At 44.6% G+C, this 23,871-nt stretch overlaps 1 protein-coding gene across 1 annotated transcript in view; it reads left to right on the plus strand.

Annotated features, from left to right (window-relative positions):
- The window catches only part of unc13bb (unc-13 homolog Bb (C. elegans)), a gene marked incomplete at both ends in the record, with an annotated part of 107,148 nt that overhangs the window by 39,663 nt on the left and 43,614 nt on the right, over positions 1–23,871 (plus strand). The window contains 4 exons of the mRNA XM_080017717.1: positions 9,941–10,273; positions 11,471–11,561; positions 22,417–22,463; positions 23,070–23,148. Coding sequence (XP_079873843.1) covers positions 9,941–10,273; positions 11,471–11,561; positions 22,417–22,463; positions 23,070–23,148 — 550 coding nt within the window. The remainder of the gene's footprint in view (positions 1–9,940; positions 10,274–11,470; positions 11,562–22,416; positions 22,464–23,069; positions 23,149–23,871) is intronic.

A 23,871-nucleotide genomic window follows, 5' to 3' on the forward strand; every position in this document is an offset into this window, starting at 1 on the left:
GAGACCATGCACATTGGGATGATCAATATCTTCATCAAGGTCGACCGTCAAAAGCACTTTTTGAAGGCAGGAAAGCTGAGAACTCAAGAGGTCCCCTTCAATCGAAGCAGTTTGGGGACAATGCGGGACAAAGTTTTGTTTATGATAGATATAGCCGTATGACCTCATCACAAGGAAATGTGCCTGTCGCAGGGCCTGAGAGACCAACTGTCCAAACCGAACCAGTGACTTCAGGCTTTTTTAGTCCTTTCAAAAAGTCCCTTAGCTCATTGGTAACACCTGTTGCCCCTGTGCCTCCCCAGGGCCCACCGCCAGTGGCAGTCTATCCTGTGTTTAGGTCAATGGAAGATGTAAGACCGAACAGACCAGTGGCAGAGCCATCATTGAGTAGTAAAGCCAATTCCCTTTCATCTGAAAATATCTCCCATCAGCAGCAACCCACCAGAACAGAGGGAGGGCTCCTCCCTGGATTCTTAAAGTTTTCATCCAGTGAAAGTGTTAGCACTACCGGGAACACACAGAATTCTGTGCAATTGCCTCATCCTCCCCCTTCAACATCAGGTATTTCAAATGCGTTGTCTTATAACCCTGACATTGGTCCATCAGCACAGCCCCAGAGAACCACAGAGACAGGGTGGTTCTCTAGCATTTTTAATCCCAACACAACTCCCTCCAGTTTGAACCAGAACAGCCCCAGTATTCACCAGCAAATTGAAAGGAGCCAAGCACAACCTAGCTTACATGAGCTGCACATGTTAAATCAGAAGCCAGCAACACCACCTCATAAGGTGCAACAGCAAGTCCCTCCTCAGCCAGAATCACAAGGTTTTCTGACAGGTCTTTTTAAAGGAAGCTCCACTGATGATCTGTCACGTGCGAGCCCTAATCAGCCTCAGCATGGAGGGCTACTATCTGGGCTTCTTAAATTTGGATCAGCAAGTGACCTCTCTGGCAATTTTCAGCAGCAAGACTCCTCCAGAAATCAACCGGTTAAGAGCAATAATAGCCAACAACACCCCCATTACACTCCCCCACAGAAGAATCCCCAAGCTAGCCAAACTGGGGGACTTCTTTCAGGTCTACTGAAGTTTTCATCAACTGAAAATGTATCCCAAAACGTACAGGCTCCTGAAGCTCACCCACAGAGCACATCCTATAGTAACCAACCAGATCCGCAAAACATTTGTTCCTCTCAACAAGCACAACCACAGCAAGGTGGACTTTTCTCAGGCTTGATGAAATTTGCATCCTCTGAAAGACTTTCCAATAGCCAAACGGCCCAGCCTCAGCAGCTTCAAAGTGGTGTTCAACATAATCAGCAGAACCTCAACCAACAGAATGCTCAGGGTCTGAATCAGGGTGGTCTTCTGAGTGCCAGGTCACCAAGTCAGCAAATTGACCAGCAACTAACTAACAGACCAGGCTTTGCCAGACAACAAACAGTCCCTCTCCAGCAAAGGCCATCTCAACAAGGTGGTGTATTATCAGGTCTTTTTAAGTTTGCTTCTGCTGATAATGTTAACAGCAAACAGTCCACACCTACTCAACAGCCAATTATATCAAATCGATCCAGCCACAGAGAACCAATGGCAGCAAACAACCCAACCCCAAGCCATGATAATCCAGGTTGTTTAACGCAAAGGCCAAGTGATCTACTTAGTGGACTGTTCAAATCTTCCCCAGAGAACCTGCCTCAACAACAGCAGCCAGAAAAAATCCAAGAGTGGCAGCATCAGATGAAATCACCATCAAACAGTCAGCATGTACATACAGAGCAGGAAGCTACAAATCAATCTGGAGTATTATCTGGTATGTTTAACAAGTTAAAGAAATCAACTGAGATTGTTGATGCCAGCAGCGAGGCATCGACAGTGAAAACACTGCATCAGCAATCTAATATGAATGCTTTATCAAGGCAGTCAGTACTGCAGACTCAGTCGCCCACCCCCATAGCCCACCAGTCACTCCAGGAACAGAATGTGGACCAAGACAGTAGGCCTTCCCACCATGCACAGCAAGGAATTCTATCAGGACTGTTAAACAAAAACAGAACTGCAGAGCCTTCCACATACAAACAAGGTGATGCTAGAACTCAGACGTTAGAGCAGAAAGGATCTCCGTCTGACTCTACACATTTGTTTTCAACACGAGCTAAAACTGAACCAAATAGCACCGCAACCAGGTCCATGTCGAGCTTTGAGCGAGACTGTCGGCAAAGTGATGTCCCAGGTGCATTTATTCCACAGCGGAGCAGAAATACCCTGTGTGGAGGGCCTGTTTCGATTGACACTGAGAGTTTAGACTTGAGAACCTCAGCTACTTTTGCCAGATCCCTTCAGAGCCAAGCACCATACTCATCAATAAGCACAGGAAATCTTTCACGTCTGGCATGTTATTCAGGTTCTCTTCAGTCTGTCCAGCCACTGGCTTACAGCTCTGGCAATATTCATTCTCTCCTAAAAGACAATTCCACTTCTGCAATGTCGCCGATGCAACAGTTCATTGGTGGAAGCTTCCCCTCCTTATATGAAGTAACAAGGCCAAGTCTTTACCAAAATCAGACGTCGCCTTATGGCGTAAGTTCTTCATCTGATGAGAACCAATGGATCCAGCAATCTATCCTTTGGCAACAGTTTCAAAATGAGTCACAGAATTATCCGCACCAGATAGAGGACCAGGGGCATGCACAGCTGGAGCAAGCTAAACCAATACAGGGCTCTTCTCTCCACTGTAGCTACACTGATATTAACCAACATAACAGCTCCTTGCAGCCTTGGCAAGATAGCGCTTGCCAACAAGAGCCTATCGTACGATATCCATATGACGGTCAGGGGAGTTTGGAAACTGACCCGTATGCTATAAAGAAATTATGGAACAGCTATGATGACTTGGGACAATTACAGTATTCAAACAAAGAAGACGGTGCATTGAACTTGACTACCAAACAGAGCAATGCCAAACCAGGGAAATGGCACTCGTCCAATGATGGAAGCTGTTACAGCCTAAGTGGTGTTTCATATCATGAAGGCTATTATGAGGAAACCCCCCCAAGTCTGTCTTATTCTGCTAATTGGCAATATGGAACAGATAACCTTAAAAATTTTCCCAATGACAATATGATCCACCAGAGCCAATTTAACTTCAATAGACCATTCGAGTCAAATTTCCGTCCCAGTGGCAATAGTGAAATGGAAGATTCCATGTATCTTGAGGATACTGAGTGGTACCAGCAGTGGCTTGCACTGTTGGAGCAAGGTATGTGGTGGCCAGCAGATGAGGGGGATTGTGGCTACTTTGTCTACACTGATCATGAATATATTTACGCCTTGCTCACAGATGCAGCTGGAGAATACGTTTATGCATGTGCCCCTGAAGGGGAGCCATGGGGAAGTGGGCAGGATGGTTTTCCGAGCGCTCTGTTGGACAATGAAATGGTGACAGTCTGTGGCTTTAAAGTTCCGCTCTACAATGAAGATGAGCTTCTCTGGCTCCCTGGCCAAGACCAGCGTGGTTGTCAGCTCCTAAATGCCCCGCTGGACTTATCGGCTGCGTATAGAAAAGGAAACCAGATCATGAATTTAAACCTAGAACGCTTCTCCCAAATGTTTGAAAACTCATTTCTGCCACAGGGGGAACAAGGTTTGGATGTCACATCGTACAGATTAAACAAAGTTAGGATGGATCCTAGACAGCCTAGCTATGTATATCAAGACCATTATACAGAGGTTATGGACCTTTCCTTTCATAATAAAAATCATATTGGACCTTATTGGAACAATCGGGCAACAAAGACCCTACTTGCCCAAAAAGTTGGTGTTTCCCTCAATTCTACCCCTACAGAAAATTCAAATCAGCACTTAATCCAAAACTGTTACCAACCGGAGAAACGGCGACGTTCTTCTACTGGGATCACAGTGAAGCATGTAGATGATACATCAGAGCAAGAATGGAGGAAGAGAGTGGCTCCTGGGGAAGAACAGCCTAATCGTCAAGTGAAGAAAATATCCTCTCTCATATCTTCCTTTGTGGGAAAATCTTCTCAGTCAGACACAAACAAAGATGGTGTAGGGCCTCATGATCAACAGTTGTCACCAAGGATTGAAGTTCCTGACCAACAGACCAAGAACATTCTGTCATCAGGTCTCCAAAGTCTGAAGGCAAAAATCATTAAAGAGGATCCACCCACTGTGACCTCTCCACAAAGCAGTGGAAGGCAAACACATATTCCAGCCCCCGGTCATTCTCGAATTTTGCCAACACCACCAACATCTGTTCAAATGACTACATCCCAAAAACCAAGACTTCCACGTCAGGCCACAATGTCACAACAGGCAACTCCTCCTGTACAGCAGACAGTCACACAGCCTTTGGGCTCAAGAGATTCCCCATATAGATCAGAATCACTGGCACAGAGTCAACCACATCTCCCAGAAAATAGGCCAGTAGAAACAAAAAGTGACCAACCACAGGCAGGCCTCATGAGTTACTTCAAGTCTGCAGTTGGAATTGAGGAGCCCAAGCCAGAGCCCCCAAGATCTCCGATACCTTCAGACCAGCAGAATACAGCTAGTAGCACAACTTCCTTACCAGGCAGCACTACTCCTAACAAAGAAGCTACAGGAGTATCAAATCTGTTTGGATCAATCAGCAGCTTATTTAGCTCTGAGCCTCCTCCACCACAGCAACAGACATCAAAGCCCAGTGCGTCAGACAGTTCTCTGACATCAGCATCTAGACCAAAAGGTTTACAGAGACAGCGGACAATGGACCAAAGTGGTTCTTCTCGGCCAACTCAAACCCAGCAACCACACAAAAGCATGTCTCAAATATTTTCTTCTAATTCTGCCACAGACTCTGCGCCAGGCCGGTCACAAACTCTGCCACCGACAGGAGAGACAAAACAGGAACAAGGAACCAAACCAGCTGGGGGATTGTTTGGGTTTTCCATTGGAGAGATGCTGTCAGGAACATCTATGCCCACCCAAGCTGGTTTCTCATCTCAGGCACCTGCACCGGGTCCAGGTTCTGAGGCTCAACATGAAGAATCACTGGGCAAAAGTTTGTTGTCAATATTTACTGGGCCAAGTACTGCACAAACCACACCTAAAACTGGGACCCCGATGCCGGCACAGACTTCAAGTGCCGTTCCACAAGAATCCATTGGTAAAAGTATATTGTCTATGTTCAGTGGGCCAAGTCCTACCCAGCCTTCCCCACAAGCTGCAAACTCAACATCCACAGGCACAGGTCCTCAAGCTCCTCCACAAGAATCTCTTGGTAAAAGCTTTCTGTCAATGTTTGGAGGTCCAAGTCCTCCAGAGCCACCTCCTCAAACTAAACATACAGCTGAAGTGCCTCCCCAGGGGGTTATTCCGCCCAAGGATCCCCCAAACACGGGATTTCTTTCGATGTTTGCAGGTCCTAGCTCACAGCAATCCCAAACAGGGTCCATACTTGGGGGAATTCTGCCAGGTGCTTCTAGTTCAAGTGAAAGCCCAGCCATGGGGCTGTTTTCATTGTTTAGCGGTCCCAGTCAAACGCCACCTCAACAATCTTCTCAACCAAAACCTCAACCACAAGCTCAACATCAATTACCTCGACCGCAAACACAAGCTCAGCCTCAGGGACAACAAGCCAGTTCAGTTCTCGGCGGTCTGTTTGGTGGCCTGTCTTCGTCTAATGAAAGTCCAGCAAAAGGTCTATTCTCTATGTTTGGTGGGCCTAGCACTGCGCCGCCCCCAACAACAACTACAACAGGAAGTACAGGAACTTCAACCCCAGGAACTTCAGCACCTAAAGAATCAGCTAAGGGAATACACTCTATTTTTAGTGGCCCCATGTCACCCCCACATCAATCAAGCGACACTTCAGGTAGTTCTACTGTTCCTTCTAAAGAGCCAGTGACTTCTGGTCTTCTATCAATTTTAAATTCTTCCAATTCGCAACAAGCATCTACAGGGTCATCTAACTCTAGTAGCATTATTCCTGATGGTTCAATCTCCAATGACACGGCAGATAAACGGTCACCATTGCCTGACGCTAGTATCAAATTCGTTGAGCCGCACACGATCCAGGCCATAGATGCTACCGAGATTCCAACAGATTCTTCCAATGAGGGTACCACAATTAAACCATTTGACAGTGCAGTTGCAGAACCCAAATCTGAATTTGTCACAGTGCAAAATGTGTCCATCCCACAATCTGCAACTCAGGAGTCTGTTCCACCTAAAGAGCCACCAGCTTTAGGGTTTCTGTCTTTGCTTAATGGGTCAGGTGCACAGGCAACGTCATCACAGGTTGGATCTGTTTTAGACGGTGCAGGAAAAGGTTTACTTTCAATGTTTTCTGGACCCAGTAGTGAGCCTAGTACAGGTCAAACAGGGTCACCCCCTTCAGGCTCTACACTTGCATCATCAGCCCCAAAAGAGCCACCAGCAAAAGGATTGTTCTCAATGTTTGGAGGATCTTCCCCTCAGGCCACTACTCCTCAAACTGGAGGGTCCATATTAGAGGGGGTGTTCGGAGGCTCTATTTCTCCGGCAGGAGCTCTTCCACCAGGCAGGTCACTACTTGGAGGTTTATTTGGAGGAAATGCTTCCCCAGCTGCTGGTTCTCAAGCTGGAGGATCTGTTTTGGGTGGGATGTTTGGAGGATCTGTGATGTCAACAGCTGCAGAACCTCAGACTGGTGGATCCTTGTTGGGTGGCATTTTTGGTGGCGCTGCTTCTCAAACTCAAGCACCTCAAACAGGGGTGTCGATATTGGGAGGTATAATTGGGGGTTCAGGTTCTCAGCCAACTACTTCACAGACCGGTGGATCATTGTTGGGTGGTATATTACCTGGAGCTTCTGTCCCAAATGAGACACCTGGTAAAGGTTTACTGTCAAAGTTTGGAGCGCCAGCTCCACCTGCATCACAGACCAAACCTGTTGAAACATCAGTTAATTCTGCTCCTAACGACCCCAATGAAGAAACACTTAAACAACCTCATCGTGCAGTTGTTCAATTGGTGACAAGCACCCCTGAGCCAATATCTGTTGTTGTTCAAGGTCAGGATTCGGATAAACCATCTGATTCAACTGACAAGTATCATTCCAAAGATGCAGGAGTACATGTAGAAACAGAACACCCGCCTAAGGCTGAAGAGGGAACACCTACAGCTCAGTCACTAACTCCAGGCGTAGATCAACAACAGAAGCCACCAGAGCCAGAGAAAACTGTATTTGACTCATCAGCAGATACAGTCTCGGACGTTGTTTCCCCACTTTCCAAACCAGCAGCTGCACCTGTTCAAGGACCTCAACAACAGCAAAAAGCAGCGGCTGTTGGTCCAGGGGAAACTGCACCCCAAACTTCTCAGACTGGATCTCTATTAGAGGGTATTTTTGGAGGGTCTGCAGCTTCTCAGACAGGGGGGTCATTACTCTCAGGGTTATTTGGTGGATCTGGTCCCCAGGGGGCTTCTCAAACAACTGCCCCTCCAACTGGAAGTTCAATATTAGGTGGTATGTTTGGAGGATCCACATCCAAACCTCCAGGTTCTCAGACTGCAGGATCGTTACTTGGGGGAATGTTTGGTGGGGCCACTGTCCGGACTGCAGAACCTCAGAGTGGTGGCTCTTTGCTTGGAGGAATGTTTGGAGGGGGAACTGCCCAGACTGCAGGAACTCAGGCCGGGGCATCAATACTTGGGGGTATTGGGGGCATTGGCGGATCATTATTTGGCAGCATGGCACAGACACCTAAGTCAGCTGAGGTTAAACCGGTACCTGGAACCACAACACAGCTAGAAAATAAAAAAGAAAGCTCCTCACCTAATCGACCTCAAGGCAGCGTTGAGCCGAGTGAAATCAAAACAATGGACTCATGTCAAATTGAAAAAGAAGTAAAACCCCTCGCCAAAACAGGAAGTAGCGTAGACACAACAATCAACACAATTAATGAAAAACGTCAAACTGATACGACTGAAAAGCAAAAGGCAGGTTTGGAAGAAGAGGTGATACATGAGATGCCCATTGTGATTAAAGGGGAAGCAGAAAATAAAGATGTTGACAAATCAGCCCCACCAGACACCAATAAAGCTGATACTGGAACAGCTGCTCATATTGATCAGTCTACTAAGAATGCAGAGCCACCTCAGGCGAAGTCCTTGTTTGGCTTCATGTCAGCATCAGGCGATTCAGGAGGAACATCTCTTGGCTCACTTTTTTCATCGCCACCAACGTTGCCCACGGCTGCTCCCTCAATGCCCCAAACGGAGGCAGTCGGCGGTCTGTTCTCAGGATTTAAAACACTATCAGCAAGCATGTTCCAAGAGGAAATGCCCGCCACGGAATCAAATCAAGGGGCACCTACAACGTCGTTATTTGGGGCAAAGATAAGTTTTCCCTGGCAAACAGAACCTTCAAAATCCACGCAAGCTGCCCCCGTGGTACCACCCCAGTCCAAAGCGGTCACCCAAACAAGTGGTCAGTCTGTTCAAAGGGGTGCAGCATCCGATGCCCATGCTAAGGAATTGGTAGGTTCCTCGGGTGATGTAGTGAAACCCCAGGTTTACATCTCCACCCCTGACTTAGATCCTTCAGCATCCCTGCCTCAACAGGAGAAGGCAAGTCTTGTAGACACCCACCCTTCTGCAGGTCCCACCTCTGGAGTGCAGCTGGACACCCGGTCCAAGAATGCAAAAAGGCTAGTAATGAAGCATAATAAATGGCAAATCTCCACACTACCATTTATGATGCATTGACATTTTGGAGAGTATTTCCTGTCCAGTTCTGCAGTCCATCCAACAAGTTTCATCTCATTTTTTTATATTTATGTGTTGTCGTGTTTTTCTGTGTTTTTCCATTTATGTTTCAGTACAACATACCTTAAAAAAAACTTTCGGTTCTAGATTGGAAGAAATATACATATGACCGGAATTTACATGTGAAAATCATGAAATCTTGGACAAAGTTTTATTTCAATATAATTTAACCACATTACTTCCTGAACTAGATGGGAATACCAGTTGGTTTGATTCTTTTACAGCCTATGTATTGGCAAATTAAATTTTGGAGCTAATACATTATACAAATAAATTTAGAGCTTATACAGTCAGTTAAGCTTTATTATTATTATTATTATTATTATTATTATTAATCATAATAATACAAATGATAAAAACAATTATAATAATAATATTGTAATTATTATTATCGTCAATAAATGTCCAAGACTGATTCTCAGATAAATCATGTGGAAGTGTCAATTCCTGTTATATTTATATTCCATATCGTAATCCAATTTGTTATATCACCAATGCACTAATCAATCCTAACCGCCGCAATTGAATTTGTGTGTATTTTCAACCATTCTGTGAAACGATACCTAACCTCACTGAAGCAAATGTGCATTCTCCATTAAAAAAAAAAAATATATATATATATACATATATATATATATCTTTTTGCATATACATTATGTTTACAATTCAGGCGCTAAATCAAATATGGCTGATTTGAACTGGTAAAATGGTAGAAATATTGAATTTGTAAGGTTGGGTACCTTTTCACCTGTCCTCCATGCACACCACGTTCGAGGTTCTGTGAGCTCCACTAGTTGTGCTGTTGATATTGATATACTGAAAGCAAATCTGGAAAATACTTCTAGAGATTCGTTTTTGGGTTCTTGTGTACCAGATGGGTTGGGGTCCTCCATTAGAGAGATTCAAAACAAGCCATTTCTTTTTCCATCTGCACACTAAGGGAGCACAATAAGAGGTCAAATTAGTCTCTGATTGGGTTTGTTCTTTGGGGTAAACCCATCCACTTATCTGGTACTAAATCTAAAAACAAACCAGCGCCATTTTGCGGGAGGTTCTGTCTTGCTTCGGATGCCATTCCCCGTACGTTATTCTAACGCGAAGCATCTTCCCCTCCTCCTTTCACCAAAATCTAGTCCGGTGGAAAGTAGTCGCTTTGGCTCGTCAGGCAATCTGAGTCAGATCAGCTCGCAGCTCAGCGAGACGGGCCAGGAAAGCACCGGCGGGTCGGAGCTGGAGGAGTCCTTCCATTCCTACCACAGCACCGGCTTCCGCCCTTCCTTCTCCTCCTCCACCGCCAACGGGGCGGACGCACACCACCCTCATCACCATCCTCCTCACCATTCTCCCGCCAACGGTCACTCGGTGGCCGGAGAGGAGGCGACCCGCCGGGGAAGCTCCGTGGAAGGAGGCCACGGCGTGAAGAAGGACGCTCTGGTAGCAGAGAGGCGGTCGACCAAACTTCAAAGGTATGATGTGTTGTAGTAGGAGGAGAAGTTGTATTAGGAGTAGAAGTAGTAGTTGTAGTTGTAGTAGTAGTAGTAGTTGTCTAATTGTATAGTAGTATAGTAGGAGTAGTAGTTTAGTAGTGGGAGTAGTAGTAGTAGTAGTGGTAGTAGTAGTAGTAGTATAGAAGTATTAGTAGTAGTATAAGTAGTGGTGGTAGTAGTAGTAGAAGGAGTAGTAGTGGTAGGAGGAGTAGTATAATTAATTATAGTAGAAGAAATAGCAGTAGGAGTAGGAGAAGAAAAAGTAGTAGTAGGAGTAGTAGTCAAATAAGTAGGAGTAGTAGTAGGAGTACTAGTAGAAGGAGAAGTAGGATTAGAAGAAGAAATTGTAGTATAAGTAGTAGTATGCATAGAAGGAGTAGGAGTAGTAGTAGGAGAAGAAGGAGTAGTAGTTGGAGTAGGACTAGAAGGAGTAGGAGTAGAAGGAGTAGGAGTAGTAGTAGAAGGAGTAGTAGTACTAGTAGTATTAGGAGTAGTTGTAGGAGGAGTCAGAGTAGGAGTAGTAGTAGTTGTAGTAGGAGGAGTAGAAGGAGTCTAAGTAGGGTTAGTAGTAGTCAGAGTAGAAGAAGTAGGAGGAGTAGTAGTAGTGGTAGTTGTAGTGGTAGTAGGAGTAGTAGCAGTAGAAGTAGTAGCAGTGTTGGTAGGAGTTGTCAGATTCCACTTAAAATAAATAAATGATGGAAAGTAGCTCTTGTGTTGCAAGAGCCAAATTTATTAACACACTATTATTATCACACTATTATTATGACACTTTTATTATGACACTATTATTGTGACACTATTATTATGACACTATTATTACGACACTATTACACAAATTATTGATCATTTCCAGCAGGACAGCAGCTCCGTGTTCATCACAACAAGCTTCACTCTGGAAGTGACGACTGTTGGCGGCGATGAAAGGTTCCGCTCTGTTTTCAGATCGGGTTCCTGACGAGTCGCTCGGTGAAAAGAGTCGTTACGTTTAGTTCGGTGTCAGTCGTGAAGGGAATTCTCACAGGAATCGTTTTCGCGAGGAGCGAGTTGCTCGTCAGCCTTGCATCACCAACCATGAGCCGTCCGTGAGAGCTACGATAATGACGATGAGATGAGTTCTCGACGCCTCTGGACGGTTTTGCCTCTGAACATGACAAGCGGTTCTTGTTTGTTCTCCAGGTTCCACGACGAAGGAGCTCCGCTGCCGTTCTCCCCGTCAAGGGTGCGCTGGCTGAAGGCCGTCAACAAAGTCCGAGTGCAGCTCCGGGAGGTGGGTGGATGCTCTCCCCTTATCCCTCCTCTTCCTCTAAACCTCCGATCCCTTCCCCTCTGGCCGAACGACCTCTGACCCGGACCCAGATTCTGCCCTCTTCTCCCTTTTTTCGACATTTTCCCTTGCTTCCGGTTGAGTTTCACCCCTGGTACTTTGAGAGTGTTCTGACGCACGGGAGCTCGTCCTTCACCGCTCATTGCTCCTGAGTTAATACGAACAAAGAACACATCATAAAAAACAATGGATCCATCAACATTAACAATAACAATGTTTGCTTTATTTTTTTTGCTTTGCATATCTTTCAATACATATTCAGACAAAATTTCATAACCCTCCTTCTGCCATGGCTGTCATTTGGCAACATGGATTTGCTTTGTTTATTATTATTATTATTAGTAGTAGTAGTAGTAGTAATAATAATATTATTAATAATAAACTAGACCCCTAATGATAATAATAATTTATTATCATAATCGTAATTTATAATAGTTTGTTCATTTGTTTCAACTTGGAATTCCTCTGTAATAATAATAACCCTATCTTAAAAATATTATTATTATTATTATTATTATTATTATTATTATTATTAATAATAATAATAATGCAGGCTGGACCCCTAATGATAATAATAATTTATTATCATAATAGTAATTTATAAAAGTTTGATCATTTGTTTCAACTTGGAATTCCTCTGTATAATAATAACCCCATCTTTAAAATAAATTTTTTATTATTATTATTCTAATTATTTTTTTATTGCTGCAGTGTATTTGGCTATTATTATTCAGACTGTTATTATCATAATTGTCTGTACAGCAATCTTCGTGGTTGAAGCAAAAGTCATAAAAGTGTTTTTTACCAATAATTCAATCTTTAATTTGAATCATGCAGTAATATAACTCTAACTTTATTCTCGAATTCTATTTTTTTCTTTATCAATCATTATGGCAATATGAAATACAAAGAGAGGCTTACTGAGCGCTGGAAGCCACGTTCTTTTTTCCTTTCCTCCCAAAGTTAATCTCTTGAAAAGCAATTTGTGGAGTTTGGAAACGAACGAGCTTGTCACGAACGCAGCGCAGTTCCACATTTTCATTCCTGCTGTCGTCTCGCGCGGCTCTCCAAAATATCCAAAACATCCTCCCTCCTCCGTCCGCCGGGACCCAAACTAATGGAGTGGTGAACTGACCCCGGGGGGAGAGAGGGGAGGGCGGGGGAACTGAATTAGAGAGGAAGATGAAGGAGGGAGAGAGCGTGTATGTGAGAGAAATTGGGAAGAACGGCCGCGGGAGGTGTTGATCCATCAGCGCACTCCAACCTTTACCCCCCACGGCAACTCCTTTTAACAATCAAATAATCCAACGGCACTCAAACCACGATCCTGTTAACCTCTAAAAATGTCAGAAACATGTAGAATTGTAGAATCTTATTATTATTATTATTATTATTATTATTATTAATATGGCCATCTAAAAGATAGTGATGCAAGAGTCGCAAACGATTCAGTCGTCGCGAACACCTCTGTTAAACGAGCGGGGAGTTAGGAGTCACTCCAGCTAAAGAGTGGACTCACAAACTAAAAATAATCACCGGGGACTGAATTAAAAGTACGAGCCAGAAAAAGGGTGAGAAGACATTTTGGCGTGATTCATACTGAATGTGACTGAATTACTCATTACGTTCCACCAAAATAAATACTTTGGACGGAATGAAAATGATTCCCGCCAGAATTCCGCTCGCGACTCAGAGCCCAGCTGACTTCAGGGCGTCATCCCTCGCTCAGCCCCGACCGAATCACACCCAACCGGGAGTCGGACGGACTGGGCGACGCTTTTCTTTTCGAGTCGAGTCGAGTCGAGCGGATCGACTGCCGCGGTGTCGCAAGCCGAGTCTCGGACGCCGCCGAACGTCTCCGTGCAACGCGATTCCGTCAACACCATGAAAAAGTGTTGAATTCCAATGCCCTGGGCCCGCCCTGATCAGGTTGACCGGTGGTTTTGGGGGTAGTCGAAGTATCCAATCCTATCCCCCTGGTCCCAACTTTCATCCGCCCGGATCGGGTCAGCCATGATAATAATGGCCCCAATGTGGCCCATCCTTTCCATCAAGCCCATATACTGTAACATCCCTGTAACGTCCCGGGGTTGAGTTTATATCCTGGGGGTTGGGTTTTCATCCCCGGGGTTGGGTTTTCATCCCCGGGGTTGGGTTTATATCCTGGGGGTTGGGTTTTCATCCCCGGGGTTGGGTTTTCATTCTCGAGGTTGGGTTTTCATACCCGGGATTGGGTTTTCATTTTCGGGGTTGAGTTTTCATTCCCAGGGTTGGGTTTTCATTCTCGAGGTTGGGCTTTCATACCGGGGGGTTGGGTTTTCATACCCGGGGGTTGGGTTTTCATTCTTGAGGTTGGGTTTTCATACCCGGGATTGGGTTTTCATTCTCGGGGTGGGGTTTATATCCCGGGGGTTGGGTTTTCATTCTCGGGGTTGGGTTTTCATCCCCGGGGTTGGGTTTTCATTCCCGGGGTTGGGTTTTGCAGCCACTCTCTATTACGGTGATTGGTTTGCGAGTGCTGGTGGCGGTGGCCGTGTAGATGGCTGATGGAAGGCGATGGGGAGCGGTGGGCCGAGCAAGGTGAACGCCGTCCAAATATTATTTATCACGGGACATAGGGAAGCACTTAAGGCCGCAAGGCTGAACGTTGAGAAGACCGTAATGAATTAGAATTGGTAGTTAATCTGTCACAGGCGTGTCAGGGAGGCTCTCTAACAATAAATGAGCGGTCGGGACTCGGACTCGGAGCGGATGAAACATGGTGACGCGTCTGGCCCGCGTTCAAGGAGGAAAATGGAAAACGATACCCGATGTGTGGTGAATGTCATGGTTCTTCTACCCCGAAAATCTTTTGTGTCCTCAGAGTCGAGGGGGAATGGGATGGGTGGAATGAGGGATGGATGGATGGAGGGAGGGAGGGATGGGTGAATGGAGGGATGGGTGGATGGATGGATGGATGGTGGGAGGGAGGGATGGGTGGATGGAGGGATGGAGGGATGGGTGGATGGAGGGAGGGAGGGAGGGATGGGTGGATGGAGGGATGGTGGGATGGGTGGATGGAGGGATGCGCAGCCAGACCCAATTCCAAGAATCACTTTGTGGACCCCGGTGGCTTGTAAATAAATCCCATTTTCACGTTTATTGTGTCGCGTTAATTCGTCCTGTGTTTGTTTACTGGTGTGTGTGATAACAGTTGTTATATACAGTGTATATACAGTGTATATAGAGTATACTGTATATACAGTATATATTGTATATTCTGCTTGTACAGCAAACTGTATATACAGTATGTGTATATTATATATATACAGCATATATAGTATGCTGTACAGTGTATATACACTGTACATACTATTTATAGTGAATATACTGTATGCACAGTATATATACAGTATACTGTTTATACTGTATATATACAGTATATATACTCTATATATAGCATATACACTATACTGTGTATATGTACTGTATATACAGTATATATACCGTATATACAGTATACACATATATATTATTTCATATGTTATGAATGAATGGATAAATGAATGAACGGGTGGGTGGATGGATGAACGGATGGACGGAGGGAGCTGAGACTTGGCCGTCTCCCTGCCTCAGATCATCTTCGTCGCTGGGTCACGTCGTCGGAGGGAGGGAGGGAGAGAGAGAGGGACGGGGGGGTGAGGGGGGTGAGGACGGAGAGAGGGAGCGAGCAGTGAAAGGGGCGTGGTCACCGTGGGGCTGGAGCCGCCGTAGCACTGGAGCTCCTGCCCTTCCACAAGGAGACGTCTGCTCCTTCACCTCCCATCGCCACGCTGGAAGGGGCTGGATCTGGGGGCCACACAGAGCTGCAGAACCATGTTCTTCTCTGTGTCTCTGTTGCTTGCGATCGCTGCTCTTGTGCGGAGCCGCTCTACTCTGTGGATTTGATGGATCCACCGGGATGCCCATCGCTGTTTGCCTCTGTTTTGTCTTGATTTCACTTTGCTTCTCTCCGAAGGTAAGGTCCACCTTGGCATTATAGTTATAGGTTTTTACTTGTTTCATGTTGATATACCAGTTAGCCCTGAGTGATTGTTTAGACAGTTTTCCTGCAAATCACTTGAAGGTGTTTCAGTATAAAAGCTCTCCGTGTCTATTTGTGCTGGCGTAACTAACTGTGACCACCACTTCAAAGTTCCACACAGATCTAAGTTGATGTGTTTACGGTGTGGAACTTTTATTTTGAAATGGCGTTAAGTCAGATAGGCCGGAACGCTTTTGCACACACTTCTCTGCGCTCTGAATATATGCATCCATCATCGTCCAGTGAAGTTAATAATAATAGTTTATCATAAAAAGGCGTTTTTATTCAGTCCAAAAGAGAGCGATGACAATCGCTAATGGCTGTTACTACAAAATTACCCAGCATTCCCAGTTGGTTTGAGCTGTCTATAAACCTTGATTTCTGCAGTATAATAATAATAATAATAATAATAATAATAATAATAATTATTATTATTATTATTATTATAAATATATATATATATATATATATATATATATATATATATATATATATATATATATTTGGGTATAAAAATGGAGTCAGTGCAGACCTTGGAGGATCAGGATCATTCCTCAGAGAATGTTGTTTTAAATCGTAATTACTCCTCACTATAGTTTTGGGTTTTTTCCAATGGTTTTCTTGGCATTATTGGATCAGTGCCTGTAAATGCTCAATGCCATTTTTTTTGGCACAGTTACCGTCGGTGATAGGTAAAGTTATGGAGCAAAGGTGTTCGATAGTTTTATATGACGTATATGATGTACTGTTTATGTACAGTATATCTTTTAATGTCATCTTACATTTTAGCGTTGATTCAATCTTTGATTTCATTTAAGAACTGAAGTTAAAAGGCAAGTTGTCCAGACAACTAAAGGTATGTTCATAGAACCAGGTTTACATACCGTACATACATAGTAATATTATTAATAATAATGATGATAATAATAATATGAGCAACAGAACCGATCAACACAATGAACCAAACCAAATGGAATGGGACAGAAAAAAAAACAGAGCAGAATGAGAAGAACAGAACCGAACAGTGCAGAACACAACAGAACCACACCAAACAGAACAGAATGAATTAAACTGAATGGTCCAGAAGCCTGGAGGTTCCTGCAGCTGGCAGTGGTGGTGGTGGTGGGGGCAGCAGAGTGACATGTCCTGAGATCAGAGAATCGATGTGTCGTCTAATTACTGAGCTGTCCGTCCCCGAGCTCCATGATTACACTGATCCACTTCCTCTCCCTGCCGCTGCCACCGCCGCCGCTGCCGCCGCCGCCGCTGCTGCTGCATGGTGCTTCATGTCCCTGCTCAGCGAGTGTAAAGAGCAGGTCAGGTTATGCAGAAGTTGCCCAAAATACAGAACAGAAGCAGCTAAAAATGTGAGAACATACAAAGTGTGAGCCTGGGCACAGGGTAACTTATTGGTGTAGGTATGTTGGGTATAAATTAATTGAGAAGTTGGAAATGAACCCAGATGTTAAGGATTGCATTTCTCTCAAGTGCGATCACAAAAAAAAAATATATATATATATATACGCAAAACAATGCTCGACAACTCACAGAGTTACATGAGTTTACATCATGCATTTAAATTCCCTCTTCGATTATAAAACGACCTTGTAATCACCATTTCACATGCGCTAGAGTGGTGGGTTGTTCACCCTTTCTTTACTTTTTGCCCTGTTGGACAGAAACAGTGGAATGTTAGCAAAGCCCGGAATGAAGTAGTCGAAAAGTGGCGGGAAAAAATATCTATCTTTTTGGCTGGTTTGGCCTTGCTGTATGCTGGTTTAATATGTTAGAATGTATGTTAGAATTTAGTTAAAAGGAAAAGTATGAAATTAATTTGGGAGCAGTAGTCTTGAAGCCACATTTTATACATTTTTCAGGACAACAAACCAAAGCTACACAATGATATGTTATATTCATGTGATATGCTATTATTAGCTTATTTCAACACATTTCAATGCTTACAATATAAAACCTTTTCTGTATTTAACACATTGATTCACCCTTTGACTCTCGTGCTTCTCCTGTCAGTGAACTGTGAAGGGTCTCTATTGGCCCCCTCAACAGGCAGGATGATGTCAATACTTAGACTTCTGTGACCCCTGACCTCTGTTGGTCAGTCCAAGGGGGTTGAGGTGGGAAGGTTGAGGCAGACAGAGTGGACCTCTCAGGGATGTTCTCCAGACGACAAGTTGGTGGACCAGACAGGCATTACCACTCGCCAGAGTCACCACCACGGCAGTCGCCCAAGAGGAAAGAGCTGGTCAAAACTAAATCCCAGAGCCCTAAGGTGGAGGAAAGGGGAAGCCTAGAAAAGAAGCTGATCAAGTTCTCGCAGGAACCTGGGGATGATCCTCCCCACCAGCTGTCATTGGTAGAGGTGGAACAGGAAATGTTCATATGTGGACTGAGGAGAGGCCCCTCCAGTGGAGAGTTGACCGAGCTCCATCTGGTGCCCAACGGCCACAGCCATGCAGCTGGGCTAAGCACGCCTTTGCTGGGGCTGCTGGAGCTACGTACAGAAGGCCATCTTAAGGCTCCCTGCACTGTCATCTCTAATCTTTCTACACCCGAACCACTGGACCTCACCCCGTCTGGAGAAAACAGCAGCTCCGACTGTCAGGATGGCATTGGTGTTGTGGAAGACACCATACCCAGGATTATCAAAGACACAGCTGGCGCACAACAGGAGGAGGCGAAAGATGAACAGGCAGAAGAAAGCTCCAGTAACATAGTACAGCACATATTGAAGGAGCTGAGAGGCATCAACAAGATCCAGGAGGAGATCTCAGACCTGAGGGAGTATCTTACATCCGTGCGAGGCTCCGTGGATGAGGTGTCTTGTTGCGTGGATGCAGTGCTCAGTGAAATAGGGGAGCTGTATTCCGGTGCTGCAGCTCCACCCCCAACCAAATCTCCTCACCCGCAAACAACAAGACTCAGGCGAGGGAGCCTAGGTCGGCAGAATGCCATAACCAGCCTCCACAGAAGAGCCACCAGTCCACTGCTGGATCATGGTGAGTGGGGGAAATATTCAGAGCTTGTTCCAGCTGACACATCACCGAAACATTGGCGACAGGATCCAGTTGGTCAACCGTCAAAACAAGCAGACCATAAGAACTCAGGCCAAAGCCCACAGATGCACACTTTGGGTGCAAGGACCACTAACCTGTGCTTTCTGGAGCATCAATGTAGACAAGACTGCCCGAGCACCAGCTCCTTGTCCTCATGCCACAGTTCTGTCTGGCCAGAATCGGGTAATGGATACAAATCTGCTTGTGGACATTTCGACAGTTGGGCCTCTGTGGACATGCAGCACAGTGTGAGTGGAGAGGGTGGTTGGAGTGAGGAGGATAACTGCTCGTGCATCAACAGCGGGGAGGAGTTGGACAACTGTATAGCCATGTGGGACAGATGCACCACAGAAGAAACGCAAAGCAGCACTGCTGGGCAGTCGTCGCACAGCAGCTCCGAGCACCTCTCCTTGTTGTTTGGAAATCATTACAACTCGCCCTCTAGCTCTTCCAGCATGCTGGGTTGGAGGCCTCCCAGGCCCCAAGCAGAGGATCCCAACATGGAGTGTGACTGTGCTGCTAACTGCCCTTTCTCACGTAGCTCTGGTTACCACACCATGGACGCCTATGCAGACGAACTGAGCAGTGGTCCCTTGAGGAGCCTGAGCTCCTCCACGGTGCTGATGACCGACTGTGAGGATAGCTATCCAGAGCAGCAGTCTCCTGCCGACCGCTGTCTGTCGTCTGCTGAAACTCTGGCTTGTTCTATTGAAAGCTTGGACAGGGAGTGGATGGACGACACCCAAACCGTCGGAATTCTGGTGTCAAATGAGACAGCTGAAAACTTTGACCTTGAGAATGCAACTGAAGCCCTCGCTGTAGGGTTTGATGTGAAGACTTTGAGTAAGGCTGTGCTGACTTTCAGGTCAGCTTTAAAAGGGGCATTCAAAAAGCTGGAGGGATCCAGTCCTGAGTTTGCAAAAGACGATGGCAGCTCTGAGGTGTTCGACTCCCCCATGACACGATCTATAGAAGAAGGAAAGGTCACGCCCCAGCCCATAGAGGAGGAAGTCAACACGCAGAACCACAGTGATGTAGTCTCTCAAGGGGATGAATTCAGTGAGGCCTCAGTATATCTGGACTGTAGCCAAACAAATGAGGTCCTCACCTGCTCCATTCAAGAGTCCTCCAATGAAGCAAGCCTCTCTGCCTGCACCCCGACCGAGTATTATTCCATAGAGCTTTCTCACGGAAAAGCAGAATACCCAACAGACGGAGAGACGTCCGATCCAGACCTCACACCATTGGACCACGGATCAGAAGGTCCAGGGAAGGTCCAGAGCTTGACGGGTCGGTCGCTTCCGGTCCTCAGTCCAGATGAGCCGGGCTTGAGTCCAATAGGTGAGCACCAGGCCTTTGGGGAATTGGACCACAGGAAGCCAGAAGACGCAGGTCACAGAGAACGCATCGCAAACTTCCAGCGCATTCTACGGGAAAAGAGGCAAACCCAACATAGACTGTCCAGGTCGGCGCAGGGCTCCCACGGCTCCCACGGCTCCCACGGCTCCCATGGCTCCCATGGCTCCCATGGCTCCCACCGCTCCCATGGCTCCCACGGCTCTCATGGCTCCCAGGGATCCCAGGGATCCCATTCCCAAGACGAGTTTATCCAAGGTAGCATTGTTTTTCATTTTGCTTGATTTAATTAAATTCAAGCAAAAAATGCCTCTGCATATTTCTATCGATGCATATTTCTTGGACCAGCAACAACTGGAGTGATGCACCTTCAAACCAAAATTACCTGATATTCTGAAACTGCAATTCCTGCACAATATACTGTATGTCTTATTTTTTTAATGTAAATTAGTTGACGTTTTTTTATTCACTTTGAAGCACAATGTTTTGTATTGTGTTCCAAACTATTCTCTCAGCTGCAGAATCTCCATTCATGTTTTTTTTTTTCCCTTCACAGAGTTTGCCAGAGAAGACGATCAGGTTACACATGTACAATGAAACCTCTTGTTTAACTATTTGATGAGTGGTGTTTCTTTTATTGTTTATTTTTATTCCTTATCATTTAATTGTCTTTTTTCTTCTTCTCATTGCTGCATATTTTGGTTCCTTGAAGCATGGTTCCCTGGTTTTTTTTGTTTTCCTTTTGGCTTCAGTACCAATTTGCTGCTTGTTTGGACTGTGGTTTCAATATTTTCTTTTCAAGAGGGACATGGGATATTCCGGGGTGAATGTATATATTTCACAGGCATTATCTCATGCTTTAAGTTATTGTAAATAATATAGTTTCACTGGTTGGGTTTTGTGTCTTTGCTTTATAACACTGGATCTAATTTGATCTAGGCACAGGATCCATATTTCTCCAGCAACACGCCACATTTTGGAACAGTGTTTCAAAGTAAAAGCATTGCATCTGAAATTTGATACACTTCAAATATGTTTATATATCCTTTTTTGAAATTGTATGTATACACCACGGCCTTTTTGCAAAATAGACCTGCGACCCAGCTTGGGATCGAGACTCACCAGTTGAGAACCACTGCTTTATAACACTCAGTTTATCAACTACTTTCTGAAGATAGAATCCATCTTTTCTAACCCTTGAGGAGGGAAATCCTAGTTTCATGAAGAAGGTTTTCTAAAGCGGTCGGAAGCTCATGCTTTGGTAGGGGGTCTTCTGGGTCTTCAGGGTCTTCTGAGTCTTTAGCGTCGTCAGAGTTGTCAGGGTCTTCTGAGTCTTCAGGGTCTTCAGGGTATTCTGGTTTTTACAGTCTTCTGGGTCTTCGGATTCTTCAGAGTCTTCTCGGTCTTCTGGGTCTTCAGGGTCTACTGGACCTTGAGAGTCTTCAGAGTCTTCAGGGTCTTCTGGGTTTTACAGCCTTCAGGGTCTTCAGGGTTATCAGAGTCTTCAGGGTTTTCAGGGTCTTTAGACAGAGATCATCACAAACTGAGAAACTTGAGAAACCTAATTAGGAGGAGGAGAAAAAACATATTATGTATATATCTGGAGTCGCTCAAGGCTCATCCTTTGTGTTTCTTTCTTGGGTGTTTTGCTTTTGTATCAATTCTTGCAAAGATTTGGATCATGTACTTCCCTTTTAAGTTACCAAGTAGATCTTAATCTACTAGTAGAAAACAATTCAGTGGGCCGAACTGTATATATATGGGCCCATAGATGTCTTTTCCGAACAATTTTACTGATTTCTTGGCATTAGTGTATTTCCATTGGTTGTGTCCTCCAGTGCACTGGACACGGAAGACTCAAAATGAGCTCAAGATTCTGAACCAGGACGTTTAATAGAATGGAATCAAAATAATTTGAGGAAGCAGAGCATTGATGGGGCATCGTCATGAGGCTGGGGTTTCCATCTGGAAATAGCACATGTGGGTCTCGGCAGCAGTGAGATAGTGGTACAAGGACAACATTCTGGCAGTTTCAACATTAACTCACCTTATCTCTGACTGTTTTTTTTTAAATAGTTGTTCTAGCTTAGGTGTTTATGCAACTGTCATGGACACAGACTTTGTTCTTCACATGAAACCGTGAATTTCTCATCCCTTTGGCAATTTGCATGCACTCTTAATATCCAAGGTGTGAAACTCAACCAAAGTCTAGATTTCCATCACATGCTTGTACCCATCTCATGGTATTGTTTAATCGGTAAGCAATGTAAAAGGTTCATCGGAATGATTACATATATATATTTTGTAGGTACGTGATGAAGAACCGAACTCGAGACAGGCTTGGGCCAAACCGGGGTAAGTCCGTCTTTGATTGATGACCAACTGTTATTTAGAGAAAGAAATATACTAGATACTAATTTAATGATTCTAAAAAATGAAGGAATAATATGTGTAATATTGTTGTCAATGCTTTAATATATTTTCAGAACTGCAATCTTTTTTGCTTGAGTTCAGCAACAAATCCATGTTAAAGGACCACACTGGCATAAACATGTTAGTTTTACGACTTATCACAAACATTTGACATGATCCCTCACCCATTTCAGCGGATGGCAGCTGACTTATTGTACTTGTTGTCCTAAATGTCTCTATTATCAACAAATTCAAAAGATATGGTGAGACAACTTCCTTAAAAGGACCTCCTAGTCTCTTAACTGACAACTACTGTAACACATGTTTTAGTCAAAATCACTCAACTTTGCTGTATTTTGTATTTGTTAATTCCATGTTAAAGCAATGGCGATTCCACCTTTTCAAATGTAATAAACAAATTTAAAAAACAAAGGCAAAATTAAGTAATTTTGACAAAACATATGACTAACAAAATGGCTGAAACTCAATTGTGTCCTTCAGTACTTATAAATCTTAACGACACGTGTACTTTCCCTCATGGGTCGGCAGCGGTGGATCCGGTCTGTATGGAATCGACAGCATGCCGGACCTGCGGAAGAGGAAACCCATCCCCCTGGTCAGCGACGTGGTGAGTAGCGCCGTCAGAACCGGATCCAGAATCAGAATCTGTTAATTCGTAGCACAATACAGTGGCCAGATATTCAAAGAAAATAGCCCAATAAAAAAACGAATACAGCCTAATATACAAAAATATATTGAATATACAAAAAGTGGTGATAGTTAAGTTAAGTTAAAAGCTGCCATGCCATATATGGCATACTGTATATGGTATGTATTGTTGTGGGTTTACTGTATAGGATGAATAAATAACTATGATGTGCATGGATAATGATGAAATTAGTGGGTATGAATTATTACTATGTTATTACTATAACGATTACTCCTGAGTACTCACTATAATCTCTAACTCCTTGATCTCCACCATTCATTCTGTTTGTGTGTTCTCTATCGTTTATGTGCGTGTGAGCGTGCATGTGTCACTGCGTCGTTGTAAAACCAGTACAACTGTATGGGAACCAGTCGTGGGTTATGCGTTTTTACCTCTTTGAGGTAAATTTGGGCTAAGATAAGATCGTTATCGGCCAAAAAAAAATAAAAAATAGTAAAAAGAGTTAAAAGCTGAAATCAAGACTAAGCTAATGTTTCTCTCCCTCCCTCTCCTGAACCCAAAACTACTATTCCCCCTCCCCCACAACTCTCTTGAATGCGTTCACTGTCCCTGGTCAGGCGATGGTAAGTTCATAGAACCCAACTGACCCCGCCCTCACCTCCTCCCCCCCTTTGTCTAACT

This window comes from Zeus faber (assembly GCF_960531495.2).
Source record: "Zeus faber genome assembly, chromosome: 17".
NCBI lineage: Eukaryota > Metazoa > Chordata > Actinopteri > Zeiformes > Zeidae > Zeus > Zeus faber.